Genomic DNA, 12,193 nt, shown 5'->3' with positions numbered 1-12,193 from the left:
AAGGTAGGTTCAGATGTGGATGGTCAAGGGATAGCGACTGTAGAAGTACCGAGGACTATCTCTTCTTCCTAAGTTCCGTGTGGACAGATTTTATATAAATTTGTCATCGGGCTCTGTAGGAGAAGTGGTTTGATTTAAAATAAAAATTACTGGAGGTTTTTTGTTTAATTAAACTGCACAGTCTTAATAAATTAAGACAGTCAAAATTTAAGACAAACTTAGGTAAAAGTTTAGTAGCTCCATTTGTATTTCATATAAATATAAAATCTGAGGCTTAGAAGCTTATGTTCACAGGCTTAGAAAGCCTTTTTAAAGACTTTTATGGTTGTTTTTCTTAATACTTGATAATTTGACCAGTGTGAGGCTAATAAGCCTTTTTTGTTTGTGTGATTACTCAGCATTCAAATACGGCGCATTGGTGATCGTGGCATTGTGGATGAAGGCCCTCACTCTTAATACAGATCTGACGCTTGAGACTTGCAAAGCCTTTATTTAGCTGAACAAAAGACTAAAATGAGAAAGGTGGATTGTGTGTCACACAGAACTTCACTGATGTCCAAATATGCATTCATAGTCCGGAGTAGAGCTCTAAAAGTGACCCAAGGGATGTGTTCCTCAGGAGTCAGTGCGGGATGGTGGGGATCAAGCCCAGGGTTGCGGGACGCTGGAGCTCCTGCAGCGCAGCTCCCGGGCTCCCTCGTGTCCAGACTGACAGTGTCTGCCCTGGGCATTGCACCACGCACTCTTCAGCCCGCTTGCCCCTAATCTACTTTTCCCAGACCTTCTTACTGCACACAGCTTCACCTTCTTCCCCCATCTCATTTATTTTGAAGCATTCCTTCCTCTTACTGGGGGGTCTTCCCAACACCTCCCTGTTTCTACCTTCCATTTTTTTCTGAGAGCGAGCAACCAGAAGTCTACGTTCATCATCAGAATTTCAGAAGCCTGAGTGTTCTCCTCTGTGCTAGGCAGCCTTGCTAGTGCTCTGCTAGGAGCAGAAAGGGGCGGGGGGGGGGAAAGTAGAAGAGGGATAAATAACTTTTTGTGCTCTCTGACACGCACATTTGCTTTTCTTTACCCATTAGCGTGAGCTTACCTACAGTGGTTTGGGTTTTTTGGGGTTGGTGGGGTTTTTTTGCATTTCTGCTGTGTGGATTCATTTCCATGTGACTGTTTTAAACTGTGTTTGCATGGGGCTGAAAGAACCTTCTGTTTCATAAAAGGTGAAAACTTCAAGTCTCTGGTTAGTCAGAACATTGAGACTGCCATGGCTGCTCGTGTTGCTGTTTCTCAGGCTGGTTGGAGCTACAGGGGAAAACAGAAACGGAGGATGGTTTTGTTGCCTGTCTTTCTGCTTTTAGGTAAATGTTAGTGGTTTTTTTCATGGATAAATCTTTTTCTTCTTGGTAAGCAGTGGTGATACCTTTTGTTTTTCAAGCTGGAACTAGGACTGCAGGAGGGAGAGAAACTGGTAATAGAGTGTTCTAGCATTTAATTTGGTGTTTCTTCTACATGAACTGCGCTTTGCTTTGTGTTTCTTTTTCCGCTGTACTGAATTCTGTCAAATGCACGTCAGTTTTGTAGCCCTAATTCCAATCAGACTGGCTCCCTGCTTCAGCTTCTGACTACAATAGTTGATTTGATAAACTTGACATTCTTCCAGAGGGGATTAGTTGCTGTGTAGTAATTGTTAGAGTCATTATGCTGAAAGCTCTTCTGAATCACTGTCTCTCTCTCTTAGAAACTACTTGTCTAATATTTGTCGGTTTTGGTATATTCTGTGGCATTCAGGAACTGGGGGAGGGGGTATGGAAGTCAGATGAATTGGCTTCTTGCTCTTTAAATAGGCCATATTGCACGTACACTGAGAATAAAATTGTATGTTGTAATTTTTCAGACCCCATTGGTTTTGTTCAAAAAACCTTTTCTTAGTCAAACTGTTAACTTTAAAATTTTGTCTTCAGGTTTTGTAGGATAAATCATTTGATTTTAAAATCTAAATTACTGGAGTTTTTTATTTAATTAACTCAGTATTAGAGTTTGAATTTTATTTTCTCTTGATTTTGTTCACTTAAACAAAATCATATCTCAGTTTGGAGCTGCAGAAACTCTTGGAGTGATTCTAGAGCAGTGCTCAGCTATTCTGCCGTGTGGCCAGGGCCCCTGTCTCTCGCGGGCAGTGTTTGCTGTTTGGCTGTTCTGTCAGGGCTTACCTTTGTCTGCTCCCAGCCCATGCGTTTGGTTTTACGTTGTGTTTCAAACAGTTCTAACTTGGTGGGACACCGAGCAGAGTTGCACTGAGGTCTCTCTCGTTTTATTGTTTCTGTAAGCCGTCTGCTTTTTTCCTATATAGCACTTTTTCAGGATTAATGTTTCACAGTAGCATCTATGTAGCTGCTTTAGTTTTAAAAATAAGTTTATGAATATTGGGCAATAAAATACATTTTCTTTCCCTTTTTGTTTTCAAACTACCTCTATAATAATATGTCTGTATTCTTTATAGTTTCAGTGTTGGCAAAGGTTCCAGTTAGATCACCAAATATGTGTCAGATATGTTTTATTAACTGCCCTGGCTGTGGGAAATGCACATCAAAATCATCTGCTTCATTTCTCTTTTACTTTGTTGTATTCCTGTCATAGTAAAACACAAGCTTTGAAAGGCACAGCAATGTAAAGATCTTGTTCAAAAACTCCCTTAATCAAAGATTTAAGTGTGGCTATGTACACATTGGCAGACTTCTGTTTTGGGCAAGCGCATTCTACTGTGAACTAATAGAACGAGTCATATAAAGTAGTGCTAAGCTATAAAAAGTTGTGTGAAAACTATATAATAGAATTTGGAGTTTATAATTATATGCAGCTGAAAGAGCAGAATAGAGTTTGGTAAAAAAGGTGAATTTCAACTCCATATGTGGGACTTTTTTTTCCTTTTTTTTTTCCTTTTTTTTTTCTTTTTTCTTTCCTCCTCTGAGCTGTGTCGGTCCAATGTTACTTGTAGGTTTCCAGGTGGGATCGACACTGTGGAGGGGGACTTTCAGTAAGGAAATACTTGGGTGCAGAGAGATGGTCAGCTCTTCAAAGAGCTTTAAATAACGGCTCTATGTGGTATAAGGGGGACCAAAATGGAGGGCCACATGGAGCCTCCCATGCAGCAGGGAGCTGGAGAGGACGGGGCATGCAGAGGAGTCGGCAGCGAGGGAGCGGGATAAATGAAGACAGTGAGGGAGTCTGAAGCCCAAGTGCTTGAAATGAAAAGGGAGGGAGAAAGGAGAAAACTCCATAAATAAATGAGGCAGTAACACTGTCCAGGGAATGGCAGAAGGTGAGAAAACAGTTGAGAGACAACTGAGACTTCAGCCATCAGCTCTGTCATCGTTTGGACCAGGCAGAAGTATGAAAAGAGGGGCTGTGTTCCTTGGGGTCCTTCTCCCAAAGCACTGATACAGTGGGATTCTTAGGGCTTGTGAGGAGCTTTAAGGAGGGGAGGACCGTGCTGATAAGGCTGAGCAAACAGAAGGCAGCTTTCCAACTAGAATTCATCTCTACTTGGTCTTGTTTTCCCCCTTTTCTGAAATACTGGCTATTTTTATACATATAATACATACATTGGGTGGAAATTTTCAGTGGACTGCCTAGACTGACGCCCAGATAATAGTTTGGTTAAATAGAAGACCCAGGTATTTGCATAAGTAGTTTGGCTGATTTTTTTAAATTATCTTTTTCCCTAATAGGTGTTATTTCAAGTGTGCTAAAAGTAAATATCACTTGTTATGACTGCTTATTTAGGTGGCTGGAGTTTTTTGACTTTCTTGACAGTTTTCTTCATCGAGCCTACAAACAATTTGAATCATTTAAGTCCAATTATAGAATGCTTTGTGTTGGAAGGGACCTTTTAAAGACCATCTAGACCAGTTCCCCTGCCAAGGGCAGGGACATTTTTCACTAGATCAGGTTGCTCAAATATGTTCAGAAATCTGAACAACATGGTTATGCTCTGGGTGGGTTCAAAGTTAGAAGCTCCTTTAAACCCAGTTCCATCTGAGATACTTGGATGTGGACAAGGGTGGTAGTAGTTCAGTGGGGAAATGTTTTGTCCCTGTTTGTTCCCTGGTATAAGCAAGCTTATTCACTATGCAATAAGGGCAGTATTTACCAGCTTTTACTAAGTCATTAATGAATGTAGTTAGCAGCAGTGCTTAGAATGGGATAGTTTTTTGATAGAATCTTTTTAAATGGGTGACATGAACTATTGTTATTCCTGATCTCTGAGTCCATTTCTAATCCACAAAATAGTCTTATGTTGCACTTATAACTGCTGTGTTGACTTAAGAGTCTCCTTTAAGGGTGTTTTGTCAGTGTTTTTTTTAAACTTCAAACATGTAATCTGATAATCCTGTAGGTGCTATATTTAATACTCAATTTTATTTTTAATATTTTAAATAGATTCTTTTCTTTAAGATCTTCCTTATTCTTAAATTTGTCTGTCAGTGTTAAAGTATTTTTTCAACTAGTTTCATTAGAAATGAGACTTGCTATCTGCAAACAAAATATTTGGCCCCATAAATCATAGGGACTTGATCTTAATAAGGTAATGTATGATTCTGACTGCTGTAGTTAATAGTCTCAGTGCAAAAATGTGGCCTGTTCAGTCTCTGTAGTTAAAACTGCCTTGGATTAAAAATTAGGCACCAGAGTTCGTAGCTGTTGCAGTTGGGGTATAGTTTCCCCTGTCTTCTGAAACGCTTACGGGTCAAAGCTGAATTGAGTTACGTTACCTACATGAGTACTTAGGCCAACATTTCTGTGACATTAAGTGAGCAGTAGCAATGTTGTGGATTGCTCTAGAGAAAATTGTTAACAGGAAGCTGAGAGTTGTTGCTCCTAATCTTTCCTGGCTGGGAAGTTTGACCAACATAACATTACTGCTGTAATTTCCCATTTATACTCTTCAGGCAACTACTGTCTTGTAATGGCGTTTATTTGCAGAGGCCAGCAACTGTTGTAACACATTCTTAGGTTTGGGATTTATACCCCAAATACAAATTTGCTGCAAGGCCCCTTCAAGCCAGAGTTATCAGCCTCTGATAGATATTGCCAAGGCTCTGCGTTACTGCTAGAGTTTCTTGGTCAGGGGTTTGCAATGTCTCACAATAATGTGGAAGGAGCTAAAAAATGGATCTGATAAATAAATGCTGGAATGGCAGCTGAGCCCTGCAGTTTAAGTGGCCAAAGTCAAAATTATGGTTTAATATTCTTGCCAAGCACAGTCCTGTGGGCAATTGTATGCAAAATCTGAAATGGCTTAAGGGAAACTTTAAAGTCACTGCACTTTGCGGGTATTAGCCATGTCAGCAGCACTAGCAAGGGTATGGAAAATGCTTGAATTCTGGATTTGGCAGGCAAAGAGAAACCACATTAAAATATTTATAGTAGGGTATTGTAGTGTAAGAATGAAGAGTCTGTGTTATATTAAGGGCTACGTGCTCCTAAAATCTTTGTGTGTTTCACTTCAGTTTGCTGTCTTCATTGGTGTTCTGTGTCCGCACAACTCTCTATGGCAGAACAAATTTTCCTCTCAAATTAGAACTGGGAGTCAAGATGCAACTGAGGAACTGACCAAGAAGAATTAGTAAAATTCTGTTTTGAAATTTGTTCTCTCGTCTTTTCTTTCTTTCTTTTTTCTTTTCCCCCCTCTCTCCACAGAAGACTAATAGGGGTGAAAATACACACACTTCTTCCTTCTCATTTTCACTTCTGAATCTGCCTCTGTTCAAATACCAGAAAATACTAATAGAAAAAAAAAAGTGGGCGTTCTTTATTACAAGCGTAGTCTTGTAAGGCTCATAAATGTAACTAGTGCTTTTGCATCAAGACAAAGTAAAAAGACATTGTCAATACAGCTCTGGCCTTAAATTCAGATATGCATCAGCATGCTTCTACGTGTCAGAAGACTAATGGTGGTATCTCTGTTAACTTCCCTGCTGTGTCTGAGTGTTAATTCCATTTCTTTGTATTTAATGCTTTTTGTGGTAGCCTCAGTTACATTTCAACAGATACATTTTGCATACGTTTTCTTTAGATAACTTAGTCTATTTAAGGCTGGCAAGAGAGCCATGCAAGGGCAGGGATTAGTAAGGAAAATGATGGGCAATCCAGCCTCTTCAGTCTTGACTTCTTTGTTTTCCCAGTGGTTTGTAATACCATCGTCATAACTGTTCTGTGTCTTTTACTGATGTCCTTCAACATCAGTTTTTAAGTTAAAGTGATGAGACGCAGCCGGGCCTGTTATGGGCCTTTTCTTCATATTCCTGCTTCATGAGAGACTGACAGAAAAAGCAGCGAAGAAGAGTGCAAAAGGCAGAGTTGTTCTACATCCAGGTATTTTGCAGTCTTAGCCAAGTACTTTGCTAAAGAGCTCTCTGGGCTTGCCTTCTTGACTATGTAAACCATGAAAAATTCACAACAAAGATCGAAACTGTAGAGTGACATCCTTTCATGGGAAACCATAGTCTTTGTGCATAATTACTTAAAAAGACCCCAAAAAGTCATAGTCCTATATGTCCCTAAAGCCCTCCTAAAGGTATATGCTGTGTGTTTTGTATCTTTCAGTGCATTTAATCCCAGTGAACCCCATCAGGGAAGATGGTTTGAATCCTAAAAGCCGGAAGAGAATAATGCCTGATTTGCTGACTGAGCCTCCTGCAGTAGATCCTGTTTATGAAGCTCATGCTTACTGCAATATTCCCAGCATTGCTGAACGCAGTATGGAAGGTAAGCTTTGTGAATGGAAATGACAGTTTTGTTGCTTGCTTCTGTGCGCTGTCATTGGAAATGATAACTTTGTGCATTGTCAGTTCTCTGGTGCTTGGAGAAAGTGCAGCAAATGCTGTCTGGTTGCTGAATTATGTTAAATCATTCAAAATATGCTGCTGTTCTTTCCTTCCCTCTGTCGTCTTGATTTTTGGAAGTGATTCTGCTTATAGTCAATGGTCAACTAGAGACCTAGAATTGAAAGCGGTGGGAGTAATATAGATACTTAATATTTGAATTATAATGTTTATTCTAAGTGAGCTGCATTGCAAATTATATTATTAACATCTAAAAAACAGTTGACTTGGAATTCTGAAAAAAAACCCCAAACAGAAGTAATTCATTTTGCAACTCCAAACCATTAGACATAGTCAGCTAGAAGACACATTTGCATTCTTCACTCTATAGTGGCTTCACCAGCAAGTTAGCTTGAATGAATTCCCTCATTAGCATATCCCACTAATGCATATAAAATAAATCACAAACTAGTGTATCAAAAAAGCTCCAGATTAGGCATGTTGCAAAATCTGTCATTATGTAAGAGTAGAGTAGCCTTGTCATGTTGGCAGAGTGCTTGAATAATGTCTTGTGTGTTTGTTGGACTTTAGATGTACTATGGAGAATGTGCTAAGAACCTGAGACTTGTTATAAGTTGTCTTGCAATTTAAAGTGCAATCTTCCTTGCGACAGTGAGTTATCCTTACTTACAGAGGTTTTCTTCCACTGCAACACCAAAGCTATCAAGCCAATTATACCTGCTTTTTTTCTTAAACAAAAAGGTGTGCAGGGGAAAGATTTTAGTAACATTCATTTCATGTTTTACTTTTTTTTTTTTTTTTTTTTTTTTTTAAATCCTCTTCACTTTAGGTAATGCACCTCATTATTTTAAGCTGGTGTCAGTTCAAGTGTTGATTCGCCATGGCGACAGGTATCCGTTATATGCCATTCCCAAGACAAAGAGACCTGACATTGACTGTATGTTGCTGCCTAGCAGGTAAAATTCTTGGCTTTTATCATCACCAAGTGTATGTTTTCCTTGATAATTAATTTGTTCCTGTGCAGTTTGAAGTATGTTATGACTTCTGATTGTGTATTGTGGTGGACTAAAAAGACCAAACCTTTCCTTTGAAACAGGAACTATTACTTGTTACCAGTTCAGACCAGAATAAATTCTTGCTATTTCTGTCAAAAGCAAAAGCTATATTTAGTTAAATTTTTAGCTTACCATTCCTCTTAGATAAGCTTCTACACATTTTGAAAATACAAGTGCAGCGTTTGAGACTGTCTCTTCCATTTCAGCTGAGCACGTTTCCTTTTGTGTGAATACAAAAAGGTTTCAGTCAGTCACTGTCATAGGAAGATTGATATTTGTGTTTTATATTATTATTTTTTATTTTTCAGAAATAGAGGTTATCAGTTTCCTTAGATTAATGATTTGTGTCAAAGTACTTTTAAGGAGAAAAAAAAGGGGGGTGTTTACATTTAACTATGAAAATACAGGCTAAACAGAAAGTGCACTCAGCTACTTGAAAACTACTCTTTTCTTTTAGTTACCACTCGCTGCAAAGCAGCATAGATACACCATAAATACCTTTTTCCAGAATAGCATGGAATCTGTCGTCGAAGTCTGGAGCACAAGTCTTACAAGGAGTGGCTGAGGGAACTGGGGTTGTTTAGTCTGGAGAAGAGGAGGCTGAGGGGAGAACTTACCGCCCTCTATACCTACCTGAAAGGAGGCTGTAGCGAGGTGGGGGTCGGCCTCTTCTCCCTGGTAACAGGCAATAGGACGAGGGGAAATGGTCTGTAGTTGTGCCAGGGGAGGTTTAGGTTAGACATTAGGAAAAATTTTTTCAATAAAAGGGTTGTGAAGCACTGGCACAGGCTGCCCAGGGAAATCGGGGGGTCCCCATCCCTGGAGGTATTTAAAAGACAGGTAGACGTGGCACTTAGGGACATGGTTTAGTGGTGGACTTGGTAGTGCTAGGTTAACTGTTGGACTTGATGATCTTAAAGGTCTTTTTCAACCTAAACTATTCTATGATTCTTCTATGAAAAGTGGCTTTACTCTGTCATGCTGAAAGTGGTAATGGCACCAGTGAAAGTGCATTTCTGACTTAGATATATCAAATGCATGTTTCTTGTTTTGGTGGATTCAGAGGATGTGTCCTTAAAATTTTAGTAGCTTCCTGTCATCATCAGCATTTATGATTTTATCTTTTATGTCTGAAATACTCTGTCCTTTCAGCTTTTCCTCAGTGGGCTTTTAACAAAAGAATCTCTCCAGAGGAGAAGATGGATTATGGTACACACTTAGGTTTGTGATTAGCTGGTCTACGACAGTTCCATTTAGAAAAGCAAACCAGTTTTCATATCTGGTCCTGCATCAATTTCTGGCTCAAGCATATTAAAAACCAAAGGCAGTAGTAATATTGTGCAGTAGGAATGTTGCTAAAAGATGCTGAAGTGATATGAAAGAATACCTGAAACTAATTAAGTATAGCTTCATCTTGTACTTGTAAAGGGAATGGGAAGCTTGATTAAAGAGGCTTGCTAATTAGATTCATGTGGTAGTGGACACCAAGGGCTGGCAGAAAATGGTCAGCAAATTGGATCTTTTTCTGAAGAAAGCTGAAATATGTTGCTCTTCTTTTCAGATACTTGGCTGCATAAAAGAAATTGCCCTTGCTATTAGTACATGTCCTGACATTTTCAAGGCTTGTAATGCTGTCTTCAGTTGTAGTCAGTGCTGTAATGCTGGTCTGAGCAATTGAAAAGTAACCATTATTGCTGAATCAAGCTACTCTTATGGTGGTTGGGGTAACCCTATGGAAGTTTGAAACCATCATCAGTGTTAGCCCATCTGTGTGTCTATCTGTTTGTAGGAAAGAGACTTAGGAGCTCCTGAGTTATATTCAGGCTACCCTATCTATCTGCCTACATTCTGTATGAAGATCTAAACAGAGGAAAAATACAATATTCCACATATATAGACTTCTGTCTACAATATACACAAGTATATGTAAAAAAATATATGTATACATTTTAAGGAGTAAAATGGGAGGCAAAACAGACATGAGGAATCTGCTTTTTATAGCTAACATGGCATTGGAATTTAGAAGATTCAAATAGCTTCTAATTTTCACTGGGTTTAGATGTATATATCTGCTTACATCTATCTTCGCTGAGTGGTACAAGTATCAAAATCAGAAATTCAGCAAAACCGTACCCTCCTTTTTTGAAAGGACACTACTACATAGACTACTGTCTATAAATGCAACCCAAGAGATCTGGTTTTCTGACTATACTGAACAAATTTTATAAGTGATGTGGTCTGGGACCTCTTACATAGTGCAATTCTTAAAAAAACCCCAACTTTCCCCTGCTGTCAAGTTGGCTGCTTCTTTTCTTTATTCATGCTTCAACTTCCACCAAAATGCTTGGGTTTTTGTCACAAAGTGACATTCAGTGGCCTAATTTAACATCTTCCAAGAGAAGTTTGAATTCTTTGAGAGGTGCCCAACCCCAGCAGCGTTCTGTGCCCGATGCAAGCTGGCTGGCTTTCTGAAATTAGATATGCAGCCCTGAGACTGCAGACAAGAGGCCAAACTCCAGATATCTCCGTCATAGTATTGCGTGGGCAATTAATTTCTTTAACAAGATGAAAAATGAATCATTTGCTAATAGCTATGATAACATTTTTAATGACTTGCCTTTAAGGGGTGAGATTATTTTCAGCATGAAGTACTAGTAAAGAAATATGTTCCAGATTATTTTTGGAGTTCTTAAAGGCTCTGATCTTCTGATCTTGCTCAATATCTGTCACATTAGAATGTATGCGAGAAAGCTTCCTGCAAAGATGTTAACTGCAAGTGACAAAGATGGATGAGTGGCTGTATTTCTCAATATTTCCACTTCAATTTCAGGCAAGGAATACAACATGAAGGCCCTGGAGTCAGGAAAACTATCCACAAAAGGCAAGCAGGTAGTGCAGCTTTTGACACTGCCACAGAATGACCAAGTCAAGCAGTTAAGAGAGCATAGTGTTGGGACGTGTGGAGGCCAGCAGTGTAGACACCCTTGGCCGTTACTGATTTAGGAAGCATTAGAACATCAATGTATAGATGATACATCCACTACCATTCACAGCCACCAAAAATGAGTGGAGAACCCAAAAGACCTTGTTTCCTTGAGAACAAAGTTTGTATAAAATAGAATCTTCTGGCCAACTTTGAAAAGGCAGCAGGAAGATTAAAGGAGCTGGCTCTGTACCATTCTGTCCAGATACGTTAAAGCTGACCTTTCTGAATAAATCTAGACTTGCTACTGGTTCTGCCATTGTTTTGCTTGGAATGTTTGTTCCTTTAACAGCAGGAAGCTGTTTGCTGCATTTGGCTGTCAGGCTTATATTCCTTTGCAATGTAAATTCCTTGCTTGATTGTAAACATATTTATATTGAGACACTATTACAAGGTATGTAATTGCTACCTTTGAACCGAAGGCTTCTTGATGCTGTATAATTCAGTGGAGATACCTGATTGAAAGTCTGGATTGTTTAAGCTTTCTGGACTTTGGTTTCAGATAAGTATGCTGCTCATATTCAGTCAGTTCTTTATTTGACTTGGCATTCAGCTGATGGAATTCATTAATTAAGCAGATTATGCTACAGCCACATGGACTTCTAATGGGTATGCAAAATAGCCTTGAGGTCACACTTCGGTTTTGTGAATTATGGATTGTGACATATAAGCATGGAATGAATATAACCAAATGGATTAAATGCTTTGGAGATTTCTTCTATCTAAACCTTCAATTAATGTTATTATTTTCATTGTTCTGGATGCAAATTTCCAAAAGGAACTAAATAATATATACTTTTTTCCTCAAGAAATTTAATTGAATGATGTTATGAAAATCCTTTCATTGTAGTGTTTGCTTTATGAGTGGGAGTAAATTAATCTCCCACTTCTTTCTCCCTTTGTATCTTACATTTGTAGTGTCAAAAGTAAAAATAAAAATGTCATGTTTCTTCACTGAGTTTGTACACGAGAGAGGGAAAAAATGCTTTTTGGAAGATGCTAAAATGATTTTAGAGGACTGCTATGATAGTATGCTGGGTTAATTAGCATATGCTTTAAGGCATTTGGAGAGGTGTTGATGTTAATCATAAGAAGCTTAGTAACAAATATTTGAATTTTAGGTTCAATATACACATGTCTTGAAACTGGCAGAAAAATGGGAGAGAAAAGTGTGGGAGAGGCAAGTATCGTACTGTGAGCTAAAGGAGGTATGGATTTGACTTGGAGCCAGGTCAAAGCATGATGCAGACCAGAATTAGGTGAAGAAAGGTCTCCCGAGGTCTCCTCTGACCTCTTTAAAGACTCGG

At 38.9% G+C, this 12,193-nt stretch overlaps 1 protein-coding gene across 1 annotated transcript in view; it reads left to right on the top strand.

Annotated features, from left to right (window-relative positions):
* The window catches only part of PXYLP1 (2-phosphoxylose phosphatase 1), a 37,900-nt gene that overhangs the window by 16,172 nt on the left and 9,535 nt on the right, over positions 1 to 12,193 (top strand). Inside the window, exons 2-3 of the mRNA XM_009649135.2 lie at positions 6,610 to 6,771; positions 7,678 to 7,804. Of these exons, the coding sequence (XP_009647430.1) occupies positions 6,610 to 6,771; positions 7,678 to 7,804 (289 nt within the window). The remainder of the gene's footprint in view (positions 1 to 6,609; positions 6,772 to 7,677; positions 7,805 to 12,193) is intronic.

The sequence above is a fragment of the Egretta garzetta genome, unplaced genomic scaffold (genome assembly GCF_000687185.1).
Source record: "Egretta garzetta isolate BGI_Z169 unplaced genomic scaffold, ASM68718v1 scaffold161, whole genome shotgun sequence".
NCBI lineage: Eukaryota > Metazoa > Chordata > Aves > Pelecaniformes > Ardeidae > Egretta > Egretta garzetta.
Note: the sequence above shows the minus strand (reverse complement) of the source record. Positions and strands in the feature narration are given on the sequence as shown.